Source organism: Heptranchias perlo, chromosome 14 (assembly GCF_035084215.1).
Source record: "Heptranchias perlo isolate sHepPer1 chromosome 14, sHepPer1.hap1, whole genome shotgun sequence".
Lineage (NCBI taxonomy): Eukaryota > Metazoa > Chordata > Chondrichthyes > Hexanchiformes > Hexanchidae > Heptranchias > Heptranchias perlo.
The window spans coordinates 22,305,219-22,328,785 of record NC_090338.1 but is presented as its reverse complement, the minus strand read 5'-3'; the positions used below and the strand labels follow the sequence as shown (position 1 = coordinate 22,328,785).

General features: G+C 40.8%; 1 protein-coding gene across 1 annotated transcript in view; it reads right to left on the bottom strand.

Moving 5' to 3' along the window:
* The window catches only part of tenm2a (teneurin transmembrane protein 2a), a 1,632,827-nt gene that overhangs the window by 48,095 nt on the left and 1,561,165 nt on the right, over window positions 1–23,567 (bottom strand). Inside the window, exons 19-24 of the mRNA XM_067996099.1 lie at window positions 21,688–21,873; window positions 16,024–16,170; window positions 9,458–9,674; window positions 5,416–5,535; window positions 3,856–4,117; window positions 2,109–2,376 (exon numbers count right to left, since the gene is read on the bottom strand). Of these exons, the coding sequence (XP_067852200.1) occupies window positions 2,109–2,376; window positions 3,856–4,117; window positions 5,416–5,535; window positions 9,458–9,674; window positions 16,024–16,170; window positions 21,688–21,873 (1,200 nt within the window). The remainder of the gene's footprint in view (window positions 1–2,108; window positions 2,377–3,855; window positions 4,118–5,415; window positions 5,536–9,457; window positions 9,675–16,023; window positions 16,171–21,687; window positions 21,874–23,567) is intronic.

Below are 23,567 nucleotides of genomic sequence, written 5' to 3'. Positions count from 1 at the left end.
CTGTAGTGGGTAAGTTGTTAGAGGCTATTCTGAGGGACAGGATCTACAGGCATTTGGAGAGGCAGGGACTAATTAGGAACAGTCAGCATGGTTTTGTGAGAGGAAAATCATGTCTCACGAATTTGATTTGAGTTTTTTGAAGGGTTAACCAAGAAGATAGATGAGGGCTGTGCAGTGGACGTGGTCTACATGGACTTCAGCAAAGCCTTTGACAAGGTACCGCATGGTAGGTTGTTACATAAGGTTAAATCTCATGGGATCCAAGGTGAGGTAGCCAATTGGATACAAAATTGGCTTGACGACAGAAGACAGAGGGTGGTTGTAGAGGGTTGTTTTTCAAACTGGATGCCTGTGTCCAGCGTTGTGCCTCAGGGATCGGTGCTGGGTCCGCTGTTATTTGTTATTTATATTAATGATTTGGATGAGAATTTAGGAGGCATGGTTAGTAAGTTTGCAGATGACACCAAGATTGGTGGCATTGTGGACAGTGAAGAAGGTTATCTAGGATTGCAACGGGATCTTGATAAATTGGGCCAGTGGGCCGATTAATGGCAGATGGAGTTTAATTTAGATAAATGTGAGGTGATGCATTTTGGTAGATCGAATCGGGCCAGGACCTACTCCGTTAATGGTAGGGCGTTGGGGAGAGTTATAGAACAAAGAGATCGAGGAGTACAGGTTCATAGCTCCTTGAAAGTGGAGTCACAGGTGGATAGGGTGGTGAAGAAGGCATTCAGCATGCTTGGTTTCATTGGTCAGAACATTGAATGCAGGAGTTGGGATGTCTTGTTGAAGTTGTACAAGACATTAGTAAGGCCACACTTGGAATACTGTGTACAGTTCTGGTCACCCTATTATAGAAAGGATATTATTAAACTAGAAAGAGTGCAGAAAAGATTTACTAGGATGCTACCGGGACTTGATGGTTTGACTTATAGGGAGAGGTTAGACAGACTGGGACTTTTTTCCCTGGAGAGTAGGAGGTTAAGGGGTGATCTTATAGAAGTCTATAAAATAATGAGGGGCATAGATAAGGTGGATAGTCAAAATCTTTTCCCAAAGGTAGGAGAGTCTATAATGAGGGGACATAGATTTAAGGTGAGAGGGGAGAGATACAAAAGGGTCCAGAGGGGCAATTTTTTCACTCAAAGGGTGGTGAGTGTCTGGAACGAGCTGCCAGTAGTAGAGGCGGGTACAATTTTGTCTTTTAAAAAGCATTTGGACAGTTACATGGGTAAGATGGGTATAGAGGGATATGGGCCAAGTGCAGGAAATTGGGACTAGCTTAGTGGTATAAACTGGGCGACATGGACATGTTGGGCCGAAGGGCCTGTTTCCATGTTGTAACTTCTATGATTCTATGAAATAGTAAACTCCTTCAATGGAAATAGTCAAACTGAGTCCAGTTGAATAAATAGATATGGATGCACTCTAATCACTTAGGTAAATTTCACAGGATCACAGAATCTTTTGTTCTTATTAGTTGAATGTATTACTTCTAGAAACTTGACAAAAATGTCTGTAACAGTAGCTCTTCCCATTATGCAACAAGATATATTTCAGTTATAACTGATGTCCTGCCCCTCACCTTTCATAGAAGGTTGTAAACAATTTTACAACACCAAGTTATAGTCCAGCAATTTTATTTTAAATTCACAAGCTTTCGGAGGCTTCCTCCTTCCTCAGGTAATTGTTCAGGAAGGAGGAAGCCTCCGAAAGGTAAATGTAAATGAAATAGAAGGTAGCAATCAACCCAATCCTCAGAACAATACTATGGTGTTCAGTGCAATACAATGGAGTCCACAGCAGCTTACAGTTACACAATTCCATGTACAAAAATAACCCAATAACTGTGCATTATATCAAGTAATAGTTGTATCAAAGGAAAGCCAGGCATCTAAATACAACCTCAGGAGTCAAATGATGTTCATAAACTACGTGAGCTGTGCTACTTCAACCCTGTTGATTGTGTTGTGGTCTTGTAGTTCACTCCAGGCCAATAGCTATTCTCCATGTAACTCACTCTGATCAAACAATCAGTTTCCATGTTACATACTGTATTTTGTTCTCTTTATTGCACAACGTAAATGCAAAATTAAAAATCGTACCAACAGCTTCGGAGAGACCATAGACCTTCTGACTGTAGGCATCGGTTTTGTCCCATATGAAAGTGTAGGCCAGGTTAGGAGATGCATGAAACCATTTCTGGAAGAGATGTCCTTCTACAGCCACCATCAGATGGACCTTAATTAAATTAATTGGCACAATGGACTGAGTCATCGTGACTTTCAAAAGGGATTTGTAGCCAGCGGTGCGAGAGCTCAGGTAGCACAACTTCAAACTGGAGCCGGGGATTTCAACTGCTTCATGTAGAACCTGAATACATTACACAAACATTGTGAAATGCCTGCATGATAAAGCAGTTATTAAGGTTTAATTTGAAAGGTTGTGAAATGCATCTTCACTAATGACTCACTATTATCATCCATCATTTAATGCAATACAATCAGTTGTCTACTACCAGCAATTACTGTGAATTACCCCGGCCCATTACAAAACAACACCAGAATAATCATTTATGTGCTCGTTGTGCTTAGGTTAAGCTCTCTATTGTAATCTTTTAAAAGAGAAAAGTTTCCTGTCATCTTATTTTACAATACAGGGCCAATAAAAGATGACTCCTGACATCTTCTCAAAGGCTGATCTAATGACAAGCACCTTTTTGTATATTCTTCCTTTACAAACATGAATGTTATAAATATAACGTATATAGTGTGGGCTCTTAAGTGTAATACGTAAAACAGGAGATATAAATTAGTAAACACATTACTTACTGACAGTGGCACTTACAACATGTAAGACATTCAGCCCCTTGAGCCTGTTCCACCATTCAGTTGGCTGATGGCTGATCTGTACCTCAACTCCATTTACCTGCCATTTGTTCCAAAATTCAGAGCTTTTTGGGGGAGCAAGTTCCAGATTTCTACTACCCTTTGTGTTAAAAAGCCCTTCCTGATTTCGCTCCTAAATAGCCTAACTCTAATTTTAAGATTATGCCCTCTTGATTTGGATTCCCCCACCAGAGGAAGTAGTTTCTCTGTATCTACCCTATCAAATCCCTTTATCACTTTAAACACCCCAATTAGATCATCCCTCAACTTTAGCTATTGCCCGTTTTATGCTTATGCTTAAGTTAAATTTTACCCCCTATAATTTCTTGTTTTCCTTTGCCCTGTAGTATACAGCAGCTCAGCAGATATTTCACAGATGAAATCTGTGCGGGGAAGTCTTAATCGAACTAAATTACCTCAAAGTAAGATGTTAAAATTGTGTCAATTTGTTACAAAACCTTGACTTGAAACCTTTGACTAAAATCATGATCCAAAATATCTTGAAGGAGAAATTTGACTCCCATCCAGAACAGTTGTACAGTCGGTGTAGCGTGTCATTCCGTGCAGGCCTTAAGCCTGAGCCAAATTCGGCTCTGGGCCTTGTTTAAATGCCACCGGCAAGCTACGGGTGCCAAACAGTTGCTGCTCGCCAGTCAGGAAGGGCGGAAAATCGGCTGGCTCCTACACTGAGCCAGATTGTAGGTCAGGTCTTGGGAACCGGGTGGGGGGGAGAGACAATCCTGTGGAGGGCCTTGAACAAGTTGATTGTGGAGTTTTTTCTGGATCCAGGAGGTATCCGGCGGGTCTTGGATGTCAATGGGGTGAAAAGGTGCTTCCCCATCCAACTTTCAACTGCTGTCGCAAAGTTAAATTCCCTCTCTCCCCATCCCCCCATCCCCTACCCCCCTACCCACCACACACCCTGTGTTTGATTAATCTGCCACAGTCTTTACCATGCACTTACCTGGGTCTCAGGAATAATGGGGTTCTGCCCAGGAGATGAACTGAAGAAAGTTGAAAGTGGCGAAGAGACAAGGATTGGTTCAGGCCGCACAAACCCGCTCAGATCACAGCTTGGAATGGTGTTTTCCTCAGTCTTCATCACTAGAGTGTTCATAGCGTAGAAAGTGTTCCACGGAAGCCAGACTGTGCGTTCCTGGCTTAGGAATGGAGCACGCTCAAAGTGCAATGTAAGCGATGCACCACCATTTGCAACCAAATCAAATCTAAGGGGAAAATAAAATCGCCATAATTGCAACAAAAGCCAACCTGAAACTAAACCACACTATTGTTGATGTCACATGACCCCAGGCAACAGAATCATGACCATCAAAAGCATTTTAAATTGCAAAATTCTGTGTTTATTGCTTGACCATATAAATATATTCTGCTCTCAAGTGAATAATTCTATAAAAACTTCTGCTGACCTCTAGACACCAATGAATTATTTCCTGTATCCCAAATACATTATTAAAAGGCCTATTTTTTCCGTGATTTACTTTGTGCTGTATCTCAACAATTAGTGTTTATCCCATGGCATTGCTCACATGTCAGATGATGCATTGTTTTATAAGAGTAGAAGTATTACACAATGTAATGTGACAATGTATTATTCTACTGCTGAGGTGAAGCTGTGTGTAATCTCCCCAGTCCTTTCAAGGTCACAATGTTTGATTGCAGTTAAAAAGAACTTTGAGGTCAATGAGAGGTTAATTGCTGTTAGTATGGAAAGTTTGAAGATTGGTAGGTGCTTCTAAATTCCCAGCTCAGGTCAGAAGAAACCAGCATAAAAATTATTGTTTTTTTTCATATATTTGTCATTTTGAAGAGTGATGTCTGAAGTGTGATGGGCTCAAAACTTTTTTTTTACTCATTTGTGGGATGTGGGTGTTGCTGGCAAGGCCAGCATTTATTGCCCATCCCTAACTATCCTTGAGAAGGTGGTGGTGAGCCGCCTTCTTGAACCACTGCAGTCCATGTGGTGAAAGTTCTCCCACAGCGCTGTTAGGCAGGGAGTTCCAGGATTTTGACCCAGCAACGATGAAGGAACGGCGATATATTTCCAAGTCGGGATGGTGTGTGACTTGGAGGGGAACGTGCAGGTGTCGGTGTTGCCATGCGCCTGCTGCCCTTGTCCTTCTAGGTGGTAGAGGTCGCGGGTTTGGGAGGTGCTGTTGAAGGAGCCTTGGCGAGTTGCTGCAGTGCATCCTGAAGATGGTACACACTGCAGCCACGGTGTGCTGGTGGTGGAGGGAGTGAATGTTTAAGGTGGTGGTGGTTTTTTTTTTCATATTTTTGTCATTTTGAAGAGTGATGTCTGAAGTGTGATGAAATCAAAACTTAAAAAAAAAATACTAGGAAATTGCCCATTGCATTGCTCACAATCAGTTAAAGAAGAATTTTTCAAAAAAAAATTAATGGAATGGACAAAATATTTAATTGATTAATTAGATATTTAGAATCCATGAAGGAGGGGTCCTGCTGCTAGAGTTATTCCAACAAGAAAGTGTAATTATTGACTCACGTGCCATCCTGACGAGTAATAGTATATCCATACTGAGGATATTTGACGAACGACACGTTTACTCCAACCAATGGTGTTCCATCCTTTGTAAAGACTTGTCCTCTGATTAGCGATGCTAAGCTGTGATAAAACAGAAGGCCAGATTGAGGTTGCAAATTTGCTTTAAATTAAATGATGAAACAGCACATGAAAGGCTGACATGGTAATGCAATTGGGGATCAAATACTCCGAGCATTAGAGGGCTAGGATGCAGGTTTGTAATAGTGACCTCCTGCTCTCCCCACTCCCATACAAGAGCCAAAGGTGATGTGCACGCATATAAATACATAGTGAGCTTTTTTAATATAAAAGGCACTGGCCTGCAGCCAGGTCATTCCCCTGAACGAGAAAACAACAAAAACAGGTTCTGAGTCTCTCAGTGCTTCGACATAAGAATTGTCAGAGACCTATGAAAAATTGGCTGCTCGTCTGCTTGACCAGGGCAAATTGTAAAGTTGTGGCTGAGGGGGAATAAATGGAATAATTTTTGAAATACTGTTTCTTTTTTCATTTTTTCATGGTATCTTCATATGCAGAAACACAAGCCCAATATTTATTTTTTATCCCATGGCATCATGTTTTGGTCAGCCAGGTGTTCAACACATGCAAACAAAAAATCACCATGCATGAGTCTCCAAACCAAACTACTGAAATATCCATAATACCTGTTTGACTGGTAATGGACTGCACTGTCTTTCTCTGGAGGGATGCATCCCACTTACCTAAGCATGTGAGGTTGAGGCATCCCCAAGTATGTGCAGGGATGCTGCTGGAGTTTACCCGGTTAAAACTAAGTACACACCATTGGTAAGCCTTCCACTGCTTGTCCAGGCAAGACCAACCTATCTGCAAGGATCTTGGGGTTCATGAATATCTGGGGTCAAATGGCCCCCAATGGTAGGCTACTTTTACAAGTGCCACCAGTAAGCCAGGCTGGCTGGTTGATAATAATAAGACCTGTCTGGCTTCGGCATTAGATTGCTGAGTCTTCCAAGAAGATCTCTTTCACTTCTTAGTAGTACAGGTATCATCTCAGAGCCAACTTGATCATAAAGAATCCCCACTTACCTCCACCTTCCCCCCAAACGAGGGGGATCATCAATAGTTGGTCAGTGGCACAGCACCTTTGGCTCTGTAAACATTGTGATACACCAAGCAACATGCATTATTCCAGCATGCAGCAAAGTAACACAGTTCTTCACTACCTCAGTAATGTAAAGAAAGAACTTGCATTTATGGTCTTAGTCTAACATGAGGTCAATGAGCTACGCAAATAGTAGAGCTCCATCTAGTTGCAGGAGCCTTGCACGTTAACATTTCCACACATTATCTGAACATTAATGTTTTCTATCCATCCCAGGAAAATAACAAAAAAGCAGGTCCCAGACTTTAGGCCTGAGGAACTTCCCAGTGTGGCTCATCATACATTGCTGCAACTGAAACTTGATAACTCGGGCCCAATTTGTCAAAAAAGGGGACAGATGATAGGTGAACTCAATAACAAAAGCTGAAATCACTGGAAACACAAATTGTGATTTTATTTTATAACCACATCTCATGCTTTTTGATTGCTGGAGTAATATAAAATATGTAAGCACATTTAGAGAATTTCGGGAAGTAATGAATACACAGTAGCAGAATGTTAGTCTCTGTAGAAAATACTGAAAGTATAGTGGTTGCTGAACTTCCTTTCATGTTCTAAGCTGTAGACAGTCAAAGTAATTACTCTCTGGAATGAAAGAGGTAACATTACTCAAGCCTGCTGAATTTTTACTTTTTCCACTTAAGTATCTACAATCTGTCAGGACTGTAATTTTAATTCCAATCTTCCATAACCAGAAAGTACGGAATTAAGATAGGGTAGTCTGTTTTTCTGTAGATATTTTTGGAGTCAGCATTGCAGCTCACTTTTGTAGGTGAGCCCTTGCTTCCTATGTCCGAGAGCGTGTTTTCACTTACCAAGATATCTTAGTAAACGTGTAGTCTGCCCAGGAATTAAACAGAGAATCCTGTTCATTCTTAATTCAGTTTACTGCTTTTATCACGTGCTTTCACGTGATCTTTGTTGATTTTGGAAGGTAGCAGGCTATTATTACACTAAATGGTGACTGAGGCTTTAGCTGGCCAACAAATTTACTAAACAGTAAACGAATAAATGAATACTGCAGTGACACAAAGTACATTATATTGTAGTTATTAAGCTCAACTATCTGAAGTAAGTAGAAAATAACAAATAATTGCAACTACTGCACTAAACTGTAATGCAATTTCCCACGTGGTACTTTTAGTCACGATTCATAGAAGCTATCTGGCCTGATTACCTCTCACCAAAAGCTTCAGACAGATTCCTCATTTGAACCAACCAGGCTAAGAAATGTTTTCCAGATAATAACTGAGACAAAACCAATTTAAATAACTCTTAAAATTTCCTGAAAAAGCTGCCAATCAAATGCACAATAAAACGAATTCTACAAGATGTTTGGACTTGAATGGAATGGTTTGGCGCCTCCTTCAGACATCTAACTGAGGCATAATCTATCATAATTTGTATTACAGTAAAGTTTTTCTCTGAATGAAGCTTTGTTTTTTACTCCTTACATGCTGTCACAGTTAAAGAAGCCAATACCATGTTAAACCTTAGACAAAAATGCTTCACTCTGGAATTAAAGGGGTAAATTTATTCAAGTCTGCTTCGTTTTGCTTTTTTTTTCACCTAACTGTTGACAATCTGTCAGGACTGAAATTTTACTTCTAATCTTAATCTCAATAACCAGTAGGTATGGAATACAGATGAGGAAAGAAGGAAAGATATTCTCCCCCAATTCAAAATAAGAATCTTGTGGACTGCTATTGAATTACAAACCTCAACAGCCTTATAGCAAAACCATCAGGTTTATTTTGTATCCAATTAACCTTCTGGCATAGGATTCCGGAAGGTATCTCTGATATCAGAGAGACAGAGATCTCCTCATCCATCCTTGTAATCCATAGGGTATGGTCTCCTTCCCATTAAACAAAGTAAAAACCAAACCATTGAACACCTCCAGCCAACGTTAAACCTATTCTTGTAAGATATTGGATAAATAGAAAAGTTTGGATGAAAAAGCATTCAATTTTGAAAGGGTTTGGTGCAGAGAAAAGGGTACGGTAGCATAGTGGTTATGTTACTGGGCTAGTAATCCAGAGGCCTGGACTAAAATCCAGAGTCATGAGTTCAAATCCCGCCACGGCAGCTGGCAAATTTAAATTCAATTAATTAATTAAAAAATTCAATTAATTAAATAAAAAATCTGGAATTAAAATACTAGTATCAGTAATGATAGCCATGAAACTACCGGATTGTCGTAAAAACCCATCTGGTTCACTAATGTCCTTCAGGGAAGGAAGCCTGCCGCCCTTACCCGGTCTGGCCTATATGTGACTCCAGACCCACAGCAATGTGGTTGATTCTTAATTGCCCTCTGAAATGGCCAAGCAAGCCACTCAGTTGTAAAATCTCGCTACGAAAAGTCAAGAAGGCGGCTCACCACCACCTTCTCAAGGGAAATTAGGGATGGGCAATAAATGCCGGCCTTGCCAGCGACGCCCACATCCCATGAACGAATAAAAAAAAAAAAAAATCCAGCAGACACTTGAATAAGGAAGGCTTTATCTTGCCATCTCACATCTGAGTAGACTGATCCTCTCAGTTGGAGCATCACCCACAGCTATTGTTGAGCTAATATAGTTGTAAATGTACAATGGTGAAAAACACAGCCCTTCTTTGTCAGGTTGAATCAAGGTATGAACTTGATGTATATCCTTATGAGTTATACCTATTATACGATTGTTGGTTGAAGACCTCTAATTATGTCAATAAAACTTGCTTAACCAAAGAAAATAAACAACTAATCTTTGGATTTAAAGTTTAACCAGAAATGAAGTTTGTTTCAAAAGCCAATTTCATGCACAATGATGCTTTCATACTTGTCTACTTATCTCAATAAAAGAGCACCTCCCTTACCTGTCATTGAAGGGGTTATCCCCAGGGATGATGTGGGTTCTGTCCTTGCCCACTAGGAGCTTAATGCGATCATAGAAAGATTTCACAACTTGAGTGGAGAGTGCCCATTGGTTCTGCTGGATGATGTCAAGTGGGTCATGTGACCCATGACAGAGCGGGTTAGACTGGCAGGTGGATTGAAGGCAGCAGTCTGGATCCATGCAATCTATCAGTCCATCTACGTTGACAGAAAGAAGAATACATTTATTCAGCATATGTCATATTCAACTTTGTAATATGATGGGCATGTCCTATGGTTACCTTCCCACAAGTGCAGACATTGCACAGCTGGTTTCCAGCAATTAATAGTTGAACATTAAGTCTGTACATGTTATGTGGTTTTATAAGAGTACCTTATACTACTGCAGGTAACAACATAAGTGTGGCAAGGAGAGCAGGCTGGCAACTTGCTCTTCGGCCTTGGAAAGTGTTGTTCTTAGATCATAGGCTAGGGGGTACGAGACTGGCTCTGGAGGGCCGGGGAGTAAGATAAATTTTCCCTTGGATTTTCCAACCATCTGTTTGGGAAAATAGTTCTTCGAAACACCAGATGATATTACCAAGATGAGAAATATTTCATATGGTGAATCATGTTCCCAGTGTTTTTCCACTTCCTGTTGTGGTTTGTAAAAATTTGATCACAGGATATGGGCAACACTTGGAAGGCTGCGTTTATTGCCCTGAGATGGTCTACGTTGGTTGGTGATTGTCCCATTGCGATGATCAGTTGGTGTTCCAGCATGCTGCCGCACATGTCCTCTTCAAACCATATACTTTCAAAAATTATTATGCTTAATGGATTATTTGATAAAAATTAGACTTTGGATGTTCAAAGTCCTGAATCGCCATGTTGATTGCCAACATTATTTTTCTCTCATCTTTTGATATGAACTGTTCCATTGAATGACACCATACCTTAGATAATTCAAGGAAGGCAGCTTTGATCATTAGAGGAGTTTACCGATAGATCAACTCAATGTTAACAATAAAATTTAGAGTATATATTCATAAGATTAAACCGTTGAATATTATCAATTTAAAAATTGGAACCACTATTTTTTTTAAAACAGGGTCCTTTGATGTACATTAGATCCCAATGCAATTTTCAGATATCAATGGGAAGAGCATGCACCAGCACTCCCCACCCATTGGTATTTGCTGTACAGCAGTCTAACCAGCGGTCCTTAAATGGATTGCTGCAGGCCACTCAAAAATCGACACGGAAAAGCTTTTGAAATGATCTTTGTGGGGTCAGAGCGAGCATTAACGCTCCATCTAGCCCCACAAAAATCTTCCAACTTGTTGCTGGTTCCTCTAGGCTACCCCTCCCGGGATTGACTCCCCTCCGTCCCTCTTTTAAGGCTCCATTTCTGGCTTGGCTTGATGGAGGAACCACTGGATTCCACCCCCCACCCCTTAATTGACAAGCTGCCTGCCATCACTGGCAGCTTGCTGAGATTATTAAATGAGTTGCGACCATGAAAATTATTTCAGGCCTTGCATCAATTCCATTGAGCGGGTAGAAGCCTTGCAATGCCTGCCTCCCATCCGAAAGAATCAGACATCATGAAAATTGACCTCAAAATTTCCTTTGACCTGATGGTATAATTGAGTAAGATGCAGTTGTCTTGCTGTGAGAAACCTGGCTTGGAGTCAGTCCAAACTGGAGGGATGAAAAATAGGGGTGTCTCAACTTAGCTCTTCCAGAGGGTGGAAGTCTACAGTACAAAAGTGCCCCTAATTTAGTTTTAAATTGATAGCCTCACTCAAGATGGCACAAGGAAGTAGACTGTCACACTAAGTCATACTGAAGAAGAGGGCTCCATACCTCTTTAATTTATCTTCTTTTGAGGACTTCCTATTCTAGATTCATCAGCTTGGCTCAATTTGTAACAGTCCTGCCTCTGGGTCAGGTGGTTGTGGTTCAAGCACCATACCAGGAATTTGAACTCATAAGCTAAAAGTTGACCCTCCGGTGCAATATTGAGAGAATGCTGCATTGTTGGAGGTGCTAGTCCTTCTGAAAAGATTCTATCTTCCTGTTCAGGTGCATATTTAAGACCCCATGGCATTATTCAAAGAACAGCTAGGAAGTCTCCTTGGCTCAATCATTACCATGAAAAAAAATGTTAATTGGTCATTAAGCTCATTGCTGTTGGTGTGGCCTTATTGTGCATAAAAAAAGCTATGCACTTCAAAGTAATTAATTGTGAAGTGGTTTGAGATGTTTCTGATGTCATATTACTGCGAGTGCTTCTTTGACACACCACTGAATGGTTGAAGAGGTTGTTTGTGACTTACTTTGAGGCCTCTGCCAATGTTACAATTAAAGCAGTTCCTAGAAGGTGCAGAGTATGGCTCAAACATATTCAGTCTCTGATTTTACATCTCACAGATTAGAGAGCATCATTTCTATGATGACATAAACTGTGTTGAAATGTATCATTGCATAACTTGAACATGCAGAATTTGTGATAAAAATGATCTGGGGTTGAGGAGGTGTGGCAAATTGCTTTGATCATTATGTGTAGCAAAATAAACATTAAAAAAAATATATTTACGACATTGCTACATCAAGCAAACAAAACAATTCTCTCCCCATCCCCATGATCCTTCTTAGCAAAACACTTTTTCATGAAAATTGCCTCTTTAAAAAATGTTCTTTGATACTGCGGGCTTTTCAAACTATTGCAGATTTATACAAGTTATTGTTGAAAATAATAATTGAAAGGAGGTGCAAATCTCAAAAGCTGAAAAGCACTGAAGAGGGCTTATCTGCATGAGAAATGTTACACGGTGGGGTGAACTGTGTCCACATAACCTTCCAAGAAACATATGCATACATTTTGAAGTAAGCTGGTTCAGTTAATGAGACAAACTGAGTCTGTAATTAATACCATACTTCAAAGCACCCTTTTCTATGGCAAATATGACAAGTAATGGTGATAGTGCACGTCACCAACACCTACCTCATTGATCTAGAGAGCAGAAAGATTGGTGTTATAGGGCCTGAAATTGCTCATAAAATAATGATGAGCCTAAGAGTGCTCACCGTTATTAATGGGCAAATCGAAGAGCAAGTTCCGGCGACTACATGTGCGCATTCAAACGCAGAAATCCAGAACTTGCTTTTCCTGATTCCCTGCTGATCTGGCAGCTTCACGTTAAAGAGATATCGCAGGCAGGAATCAATGGACCAGCGCAAACTTGCTCTCCTGCCTGGCTGGAAACTAACTAATCGCGCCAAAAAAAGGTATGCTGAGTTGTATCAGGTCTAAACTAACTTTTAACAGCTTGGTAAGTATTAATGACTGCCAAACAACCTCTCTGGCACTGAAAATTAACTTTTAGAAATGGGGAGTCTCATCATTTCTGATTTTAATAGTTTTTGGACATTTAAAAACAATTTAATTAAAAAATGTTAAATCTTAATTTTTTTATTCTTTCTTTCTGTCTCATCAATCTCAGTCTTTTAATCTTACCCTCTGTTTATTTCGCTTTCTCTATCTGATTTTATAGTACATTTACTAATCTTATCTGACACTTCCTGGTTCTTAGTCTGCACGGTTTATGAATGAGCTTCACTTCTTGGTTCTCACAGTGTGACTTGATACAAGCTGATTGGTGGTGGGGACACCGAGCTCCTTGCCTGCTCCCACTGCTCAGAGAAGCCTGGGAATGACCGCTGTACTTCTTGCAGTTCACAATTAAAGCAAGTTTGTGTTCAGAAGACTCAAAAAGCTTGTGCGTGAGTTAGTTATTTACCAGCTGCGAGTGACGTATATTTGCCGCTCAGCACAATTTCCAGCCCATAGTTACTTTTGTTCTAGATTCTCATTACTGGGCAAACCTGGCAGGGTTTCATGCAGTTAGACACTTAGTGGACTCCTCATCTGCCCATTTTATTCTCATGAACTTCTCCCAGAGAGACCGTCAGTCAACATAAGCACATTTATATGTCAGTCAGCCCCATTAGAAACACAGTTGCACAACAATCTCCAGTAAATTAATCTGCCACCCAATTCTACATTTATCTTGCAAAACAATCAAGTACTCATCAACCTGTGAAGAGCTGCCACTTCAGGAAGCAGGAGGCTGAAAATGTGATTTGGACATTTAAAAAAAAAATTTAATTATAAAAATTAAAATCTTAATTTTTTTTACTCTTTCTGTCTGTCTCTTTAATCTCAATCTTTTAATCTCACCCACTGTTTATTTCGCTTTCTCTATCTGATTTTATAGCCCCTTAGACAGCAACATCAGCAAACACTCAGTGGCGTACAATCAGCTACAAGGGAGGGCTTGATGTTCTCAGGCACAGCTGTCGCCCCAGAGAATCGGAATCACACCAACCTTGTTACTTGCTTATGTATGTTATTCACAGGTACAATATATTTGTATTTTGTTTGACTACAGCACTACATCCTTTGTCTTGAAGGAGCACCATGGTTTAATTTTCGCTAACATATTTTTAAAAATCAGAAGCCCAGAAGCACTTGGGACACGATCTTCAATCTGGACTGCTTTGTAGGAACAGCTGGGCAAGGATTCCTGCTTACGTGTGATCTGACCACACTTCCCCGGCAGCAGTGAGGTGCAGGTCAGATGCAACAGTGCTCAGTATTATACTTGTCGCTGGACCTAATCTGGGGCACGATGAAGGAAGGCAGGGCCAGTCTGGTTAGTTTGGCTTAGCTCTCTTGTACTGTTAGGTTTAGCAGTTCTATTCCTTCGCACTTCAGGCCTCAGTTACTTAGGCCTCACACCTGTCCAACTCAGCAACTCCCTCCCAGCAAGTTATTCCAATGATGCCACTGTTCAAAGCATTACCGGCATTCGAAATTCACTTTTTGAGATTTATAATGCTTGTGATTCACATGGGTAACTTAAATGTAGGTTTATGCATGTTCAAGTTTCCCACATTAATACTGAGCAGTGAAAACATTTGCACAAATCACTAGACTTGTGATCGAAGAGCCGCGTTGGCAATGCAGTGTTTATGTATCAAAGAAAGTAACAAAACACAGATTAAAAAAAAGTTAAAGTTAATCACAATTCCTTTGAAAGTTTTTTTTTCCAAAGAAAAGGGTTCTAGCATTTAGAGTACCAACACACAGCACTACAAAGTGGTGGGATGTGGGATCACATACATCCCAGCACCTGAGTTCCTGATTTGAGTCACAATACTGATGGGAAGCAATGAGCAGAGGTCAGGTACTTGCCCGCAAGCAGGTGGGAGAATTATCAATGGACCACTCTTGTGCAGTTTCTCCTAGGCGATTTGCACTTTAGGCTATAGTTGATGCATAGGTTGGGGAGCCCAGGAAAATAGGGAAAATAAGAATAAGGGGAGAACAGAAAAGTTGGTAGCAGCATGAAAAAAGTGAGACACCCTCCTTCAATGATGGGGAGAAAAGGGGCTGATTGCGGACACCATTTCTTTAAAGGAACGTCCGTGGTGAGAATACCCCTTTAATAAGTAAGCTTCTGAAAACAAATCATGCAGATAAAAAAAGCAGAATAAAAAACACGTACTACAGCAAAGGGAGAGGGATTACTGGTGAAAATGATGAGAGAATGTGTTAGACCAGAAAAAATAAGTTGGAAATTGCATTTAAGTGTGCGCAAGTCAAGGAATGGATTAAAAGATTAACTCACAGGCCAGGGAATTCACATGGAAGATAGCTGAGAGCATCATTCTTGTCAATTACAAGTTTGATGAGATGCTGCAACCTGGAAGATGATAATGATGAGCTTGGAGTGAGGTGGGAGAGAAGATTCAAGTGTTTAAAACTATTAAGGGAAGTGGTAAAATACAAGCTGACTCCTTCATATCGAATCAAGAGCAAAGCACTGGAGATCATTATTAATAGATGGAGGAATAAAGTCAAGGTCTGTCACGATGGAGGGGGAAGAGATCAGAGACAACAGCAGAGAAGATGCATATGGGATACTAAATGAGCTTATTGTGGAATGAGATATAATGGTAAACATTTGTTGAGCAACAAAACAAAACAGAAGCATAACACTACAAAACAAGATCCTTAAATGGGATAGTCAGACAGATTACCTTCAAAAAGAAAGCTCGGAGGAATGATGAAATGGTACAGAAACAAAAGACAAGTGAACCCAAGTAATAAAAATAATTAAATTCCTCCATTTTCCTGGTCTCTACTTGTTCTAGCGCCATGACAACACATTTGAAATTGGTAGCTGCCTATAGAGAATTTTAGAGTGTGAGCCCACAATCCACCATTTTATTGTGCCCCAACTCAGTGCAGAGCTGCTTAAATAAATGCTTCAGAACAGTCATGGGATTCCCTTGTTGAGGAAAATGGATAACATGAATTGGATTGCCTGAGGGCTGTGATTCAATGCACCACCTGCATCTCATTATAATACAGAAAGAATTTCAGTTTCCAATTCATCATGAAGGGGCAGAAGGGTTGGGAAGGAACATGCTGCAACTCAGTAAAGATTTTTTTTTTACTTGTAACCCAATATCATTTTCCCCATCATAGGCTCACCTCCTTCGTTGTCTTTACCATCTGTACAAGATGTCTCCATTGCAACATTGCATCCTGGTCCTCGCCAGCCAGTCTGACAGACACAGTGCCAACTGTACTGGCTGAGGGTGCACCTCCCATTGTCATTGCACAGGTCAGGGCAGCCATCTGTTATTTAAAAAAGGAAAGGGGAAAAAAATCCCGTTACGAATGGCAATTCAGTTGCAAGATCCAAAGTGCCTATTAACAGTTCTTAATAAATCTGAAACCTGAAAACACATTAAGGCAGCAAAATCTATATGAAGGATTGATTTGGGTCTGTCAGTTAGTATTGTATGAATCTAACCTTTAGTTGCTAAAGCTACTCAATGATTTGATGCTAAAAAAGGATAAAGCGTGACTTTAGTACTTATTAAACTAAATCTCTAATGTAATGCCTTTTGACCATAAAGTAATCCATATTAGAGTGACTGATGAAGTAGGCAAATCAAATTTCAAAAATTAAAAGGTTGGTATATGAACCAAAAGGGAAAATTACGTAGTACCTTCCAAACTTTTTGCCACAACTTAAATTAGGAGTATTTAGATAACGCTTATTGTTGCTGCTGCGGGATTTATGCAACAGTGCCTCCCGTTAACTACTGCTTAGTTTAATGTTTTCTTTCCCCTGCTTCAATATTCTCTCTTTATCTCTCCTCAGTTTAGCAACTTATGTGGGCCAGCGTTCCATATGAGTGGAAATGCTCCCTTGCCCAAATGACCATTCTTCATTGGTGACTTGGACAATAAGTCTGGATAGGTTACACTCTGGATCTATGCATGTACCATTTTTGCAGGAGTCATAGCAGCAAACAGAAACGCTATTTGAACTTCCCTCTTTTTAGTCCTGAGAATAAGCATCAAGCTCCCACTACTGCATTTGGGGGGCAAAATTGGTCTTCAACATTAGCGCTAAATGGGCAATAGTGAATGGGCAGCCTGTTTTACACTGCGCCTGATTTTCTTTTCCATTGTGTAAAATGAGTTTCAGATTCGCCAAAGGCCAATTTCACCCCCTTGATCTTTTTAATCAATCCATGGCTCTTAAAAGTTTTATTTTACATAAAGAGAGATCCATCCTTTTGTATTTTTTTTGTTCTACCTCTCTCTCGACATTTTCCCCAATTGTTTTGGAATATTACAATCTTTTTAAATCTTCTCCTTCCTCTCCTCTCCTGAGGCAGGCTCAGATGCTCTGTTTGGTCTTTAGTGTCATGTCTAAGTGAATATTTGTCATGTGTATCAACAACTGGGCTTCATCTTGACCTCCAACACACACACACTTAGGGACCATTGAATGGTGACCAGGATGAGGAACCCTGGATGATTGCTCCCTTCCCTAACCCAGACATACTGAGGCCATTGTAGTGCCTACACTGCCTCTGTTGTTGCAGTTAACTCAGCACATATCAGGATATGGAACATAGGAAAGTACAGGACGGGAAAAGATTGTAGATCAGATTCTCAAATGCTTTTATCTTATTTTTACATTTGTCTTAGCCCATTGTGTTAGCTGTAGTTTTATATTTCAGGAACAATCTCTATTTCTCCCCTTATCCCCTGCATTAGTGCCAATCCCTCCTCCTGACCTGGTGGTCTATAGCATCCACGCATAATTACTTTCCTTCCCCTTATGTCTATCATACTGATCCACAGTGTTTCCAACTTATCCACATCCAGAATGGACAGGCCCAACTCAAGTTTTCTTTCACTTAAAAATGCTTCACGTAATCTGGACCTGATAATGTTGGTTCTGCCCCATTTGTGCAGTGCTGGTGGTTCTTGGGGGACATGGGGGGTGAGGGTGGTTTCTTTGTCTGCCTCATTTAAACTTGACATAACAGAAGGAGGCATGGTTGGTAGGATGATGTCACCGGCTAGAATCCCCACCAGACTCACCTCTAGTGCAGGAATATAGAGCTGGGGCCCTCCAGATTCTGAAAGGCCAGTTTCTTTACAGCAGCTGATTTCAAAGTTATTGTCTGCTGTATGGAAAGTGGCCTTTCTGGAAGAATGTTTGCTCAGATCTTTTGTCTATTGCCTGACCTGCCAGAACTGGTTTCCAGTGACTTTCTAAAACTGCTATGTCCACTGCCCCCCCCACCACCCCTCCCCCCACCTAGTGGGCAGAGCATCTGCACTACTACTGGTTCTGGCACCTGCCAACTTTATCACTGTTTGACCCTGGGGTTTCTGATGGGGTCAGGCTGTTCATATGCTGGCTTGGAGAAAGTCCTGCTCTGTCATTGTTATAGCGACAGGGAAGGAACACAGAATGTATTTGCCTATGTTAATTCTGCGTTCTCACAATGTAGTGTTCAATAATTCTTGCCAATCAGTTTCCATGATGATGGGATTGACATTCACCTTTTAACCAAAAAAAGATTGCCAAAAAAGTCCATGGAATTAAATATATTAAATGCAAACATCAGCTCCAACTAGTTTTTAAAAGGGGTGCTTAATAGTGAGACTCAATTTGCTATATATGTGGTTGATACTTAAAAATCAAATTTACTTTGGGTGGTTTTAAAGACTGCTGAATTAAGACAGATTGTTTTGACTAACGTGCCAATTATACTTCGAAAATTCACTTGCTAAGACAGAAATGTGCCACAGACTAAAGAAAATCTAGCACCAAGGACAGCAACTAGATAATGAAAAGGGTGACAGACTCTCTCACAGACAGGAAACATATACAAAAACAACAAGCAAAGATAAAAGTTAATGGAGCCTCTAATTAGTACTATTCCTTTTAGATCCTAGCTTCTTTTTAAAACCTTCTGAAAAACAAAAATGCTTCTTTGAAATATAAAAATTCTTTTGGACAAATAAAAAAAGTTCTAAGAGAAAACCTATCTCATTTCTACAATGTTAAATAAAACAAGCTGAGTAAAAAAAAAGAGCGAGCTTGTATTGCATGGAATGTGGTTGCAGAATCCAAAACTGCTCCCTTCAATGCTGTGCAGGAGAGAAAAAAGCCAATTAAAGACATGCTCCAAAATAGCTAAACTTTGATATGGTGATGGCTTTTATCTTCCAAGTTAAGCAACATGTTGTATTCTAAAATGATGGCTGACAGATTGAAATCAAACATAACCATGTCCATGTTACACATATTTAGCAATGCCTAGAATCTAGTGAACCATCCAGCTTGATGATTAAACCTGACTCACACTGCTGAAATATTGTGTCTCGCAGCTCATTTTTCCCCTCCTTCCTCTACTACCTGTCTTTTCCTCCTATTATGACTGCCCAAGTGATGAAACAGAATAAGCAAAAAATTGTAACAACAAACTCCTTCACCATTCCTTTTAAAAACAATGGGGGTAAATTTGACTTTGTGCAATAGTGTGAAATGGGCGATAGCGAATCGGCATTGAATTGAATTGAATGGAAATAAAAATCAGGAGAGATGTAAAATGGGCTGCCGATTTGCTGTTGCCCATTTTACATTATTGCACAAAGTCAAAATTACCCCCAATGCTTCATGAATGAACCCAAATATCTTCAATGAACTGAACCTGTGACCAGCGAATGGGGGAAGAGAGTTTCAGTATTTCCAAATGTAAAAAGCTGTACCCAAGGTCCAAGGGATAACAGGTAACCCCCATCACCCATCTGGTAAGAAGGCAGGGAACATCAGTATGTTGGGATTGAAATGTTCATTCACAGAGACAGGATGCCAGCACATTGTCACTTAAACTCAATAGGTGAGATCGTCAACTTGCCGCTCGGGTGTACAACTGGTGTTGCGGTTTGGCTACCTGTTATAGAAACCATCCAACTTTCATTTAAATTGATGTCAATCAAAATGAAAATGACGTGGTTTCTAAAATGGACGGCCAAACTGCAACGCCAGTTTTACACCCAGGTGGCAAGTTGACAACCTAGCCCAATGTTTTGGTTTATAAGCATGTACAGAAGCTCCTTCTTGAAGAAGCTTACAAAAACAAGGATGTATTGCTTTGTGGGAGTCATTTTCCAAGTACGCACCGGTGACAAGAACATTTCCTGCTACTGGCACTGTCTGCGATTTTCCGAAATCCATTGGTGGTGGGCAAGGTTCCACATCATGGAAAATTACTCATCTTTTCTTTGTCCCCTTCCTCTTTTTTTCTGTCTCTCTACTCTCCGTAACTCCACTACCCAATCCATCAAGAAGCAATCTGGCCCCAAACTTTTCCCATCCCACTTTGTGATCCTCTGTTTCAAATTGCTTAGAGGTTCCAGGGTGGCGCAATCCTAATTTCCCTCCTGGTGATGAAGTATCTGGCCTCTTGCTTCATATTTCCCCTTTAAGATAATGCCTGAACTCAGGGACCCACCATGGCAGAGTTAGTTGGCACAACCCTGCATCCTTCTCCATGGCATAAACCCGTGCCCTTGGCTTACCTTATTTCTACATAGTTGCAAGTGTGTTTCTTACACCTACTGCAAAAATTCCCTCCCACGTTAAAGGGCAAGTTGGCTTTGTTATTTCTGCTGTGTAGCTGATTGTGTATGCTAGCTCTCAGACATATTCCATTTAACTACAGTTTCCATTCTGTTTTTGAGGTCACACGCATCATACGATGTCAAGGTCTTGATTGCGTCTTGGTTATCAAAGGTTCACAATTTTTCATGACTAACTCCAAGGCACAGATTGCGTTTTGTTACAGGAGCTGAGGGTCAGCCACTAACACAACCCTCCCTCCAGGAGACTGCAAGAAATTAAATAAAATGTATAGCAAACATACAGTACCTTTCACTACTTTATCCAAATAGTGTGCTTGGCAAACAAAACACATAAACATCAATGAGATGTGAATGAATTGGAATAATGGCACCTTTTAGGTGAACACTGATGGAAACAAATAGACTCGACACAATGAAACAGCACTAACCACTCTGAAAGGAGGCCAAAAACATGAGCATTCTGGTGAGTTTTCTCATATGAAAGTAGAAAAACCGGGGATAAACTTACTTAGAATCAGATGTGCAGTTTTTATTTGCTCCTTTATTTTAAGCTTTGGCCTTTAGCCATTAGTCAGATCAGTAAATAGAGGGGGAGAAGGTAAAAAGAAAGCATAACAGCAGCAGATTTCCATCAATGGATTATTCCTATTCCAGGGATAAATCACTGGAGAAAAAGTATTTTCTGTCAGGAGAAAATAGGATGTATGAGGGGGAGAGTGATAGAAAATAAAGGCAGAATTTTCCACTTGCTACTTCTTTTTAAAATGGATCCTTTGTCAAAAATCTACTTTAGATGAAGGGGACTTTTTTTTAAAAAAAAAGGATTATCCCTGTTTCAAGCAATCTTTCTCCTTTCTTTAGGCCCACAAGCACCATTTCCTCCAGACAAGGAGAGGCAGATGACTAGGACGGTAGCTCTACTGCTCTGTAATCAGTCACTAGGAGATACATGGGAGTCCTTAAGGTTGACTTGTCCTCTGAACTTCCCATTCCTTTCTGAAGGTGAAGCAGCTCTCCATCTCCCCCCTTCCCTTCCCCACCCACCTACCCATTATTGAGCTGAGATTGCAAATTCACAGTGAGGAAATATACTCAGCAATCATACGGATGACATTATTTAACAAATCTATTAATAGTGTCTGTGGTATATTGAGTTTGTATTAGAAAGGAATAATCAACCTGGTTCCCTACCAATGGTGCAGTGCTCTCCATTCCAGCCCTCTCTGCATTCGCATTTCCCATCCTTGCAGGTGCCATGCTCTGCGCAGCGAGGGTGACAAACTCTCTGATCACACGCCACACCCGTCCAGCCTTCCTCACACCGGCACACACCAGATATGCAGACGCCATGGGTGCCACAGTCCACAGAGCACACTTCTAAAGATAGGAAACAGAATTTCAAGTGACATGACAACTAGACAGTGCATTGTGCAGTCTCAGCCATGTGAGATATTGGAAGCTGAGTTTTTATTAGGTTTTGAAACACTTACAAAGGAAAATCTTTCAAGCACAGGTGCAGGGCAGATGTACTACACAGCCCTTTAATGATTGAGATTCTAGGCCAGAACAAGCTGTTTTCAACTAATGTTGAGTTGAATATGGAGACATTTTTGCCTTCAGGTCAAACACAAGAGAAATGGGAATGTTAAAAGTCCCCATTTTCTCTTATGATATAGGCGCTGGATTCTTAACTGATGTACTTATGTATTATGTTAGATCTTAACATTGCGGCGCATTTACTTTGAAACCTATATTGAAAAATTATGCCCTTTACTGCATAAAGATATAACTAGTTTGCCAAGTAAATCTATGCTAAGACCAAGGGCTTGATTTTAACTCTTCCCGCCTGGCGGAGTCCAGGCGGAGGAGGGCAGGTAAAGTGAAGCGCAGGACTTACTCACTCCTTTCCCGCCCCAATCTGGCCGACAGCAATTTTAAATTGCTGGCAGCAAGGGCACCGGCCCCAAGCTGGCAGGGTCCTCTTTAAATATGCAGATCAGACCCTGATGACATCATCAAGGCCTGATCTGCTATTTTAACCTGAGGCTTGAGCGGGAGAGCAGTGGTGTCTTCCCCACCAGGTAAAACCTGCCTGGAAAAGTAGCCAGGGCCAGAAGAGGCCCAGCAAAGTAAGTTTTTAAATTGTTTTTTTTTAGTTTCCTTGTTAGTCAGGAGCAGCACGAATGCTCCTCTGGGCCCCACAAGGAAACCTTGGGCCTCTCCCGGATCATGTACCTTGTGCTGGGGACCGTACACGCGGGGCCCAGGCTGCGGCCTCCTGCTGCCCAATTTTGTTTGGGATGTCGGCAGGCGCCATTTTGATGAGGCTTGGCCGAGTTTAACAGTGCCTGCTGCCGCTCTTGGATGGGACCATTGCTTGCTTTGCCACATTCCTGCCAGGGAGTTAAAATCGAGCCCCAAGATTCGGCTTTCATTTGGATTTCTAGGAAGTGACACATCAATGTACCACAGTCCACTGAATCATTCATTCAGTCAGCAAATTAATCTAAACAGAAAATGCTCAACAAAAATGAGTTTTTTTTTACATACAATTACATAGAATGTACAGCACAGAAACAGGCCATTCGGCCCAACTGATCCATGCCGGTGTTTATGTTCCACACTAGCCTCCTTCCTCCCTCCTTCATCTAATCCTATCAGCATATCCTTCTATTCCTATCTCCCTCATGTGTTTATCTAGCTTCCCCTTAAATGCATCTATGCTAGACGTCTCCAGCGAGTTACAGAAAATTGATTAGACTGCTCAAACATGCTGCTGTCAAATTTGGCAGTGGTTTGACTCTACTTAATGTGGGGAAGTAAGGGAAAACATACTGGTCTCAAATTTGCTGGGAAAATAACGGCGAGTTCACACGCTCATCATTATTAGTGCTTAAAAAACCCAGCAATTTGTGGTGAGGAAGAGATACACCGTGAGTTGCAAATGGCCACAAATTGCTGGACAAATTGCACCGCTCCGCCATCAGCCTCGCAAAAATCAGAGCTCGCCGTCAACCTTCCCATTAGTTTCAAGAAATTGCTGGATTTGCACTGTAAAAACAAATTAAACT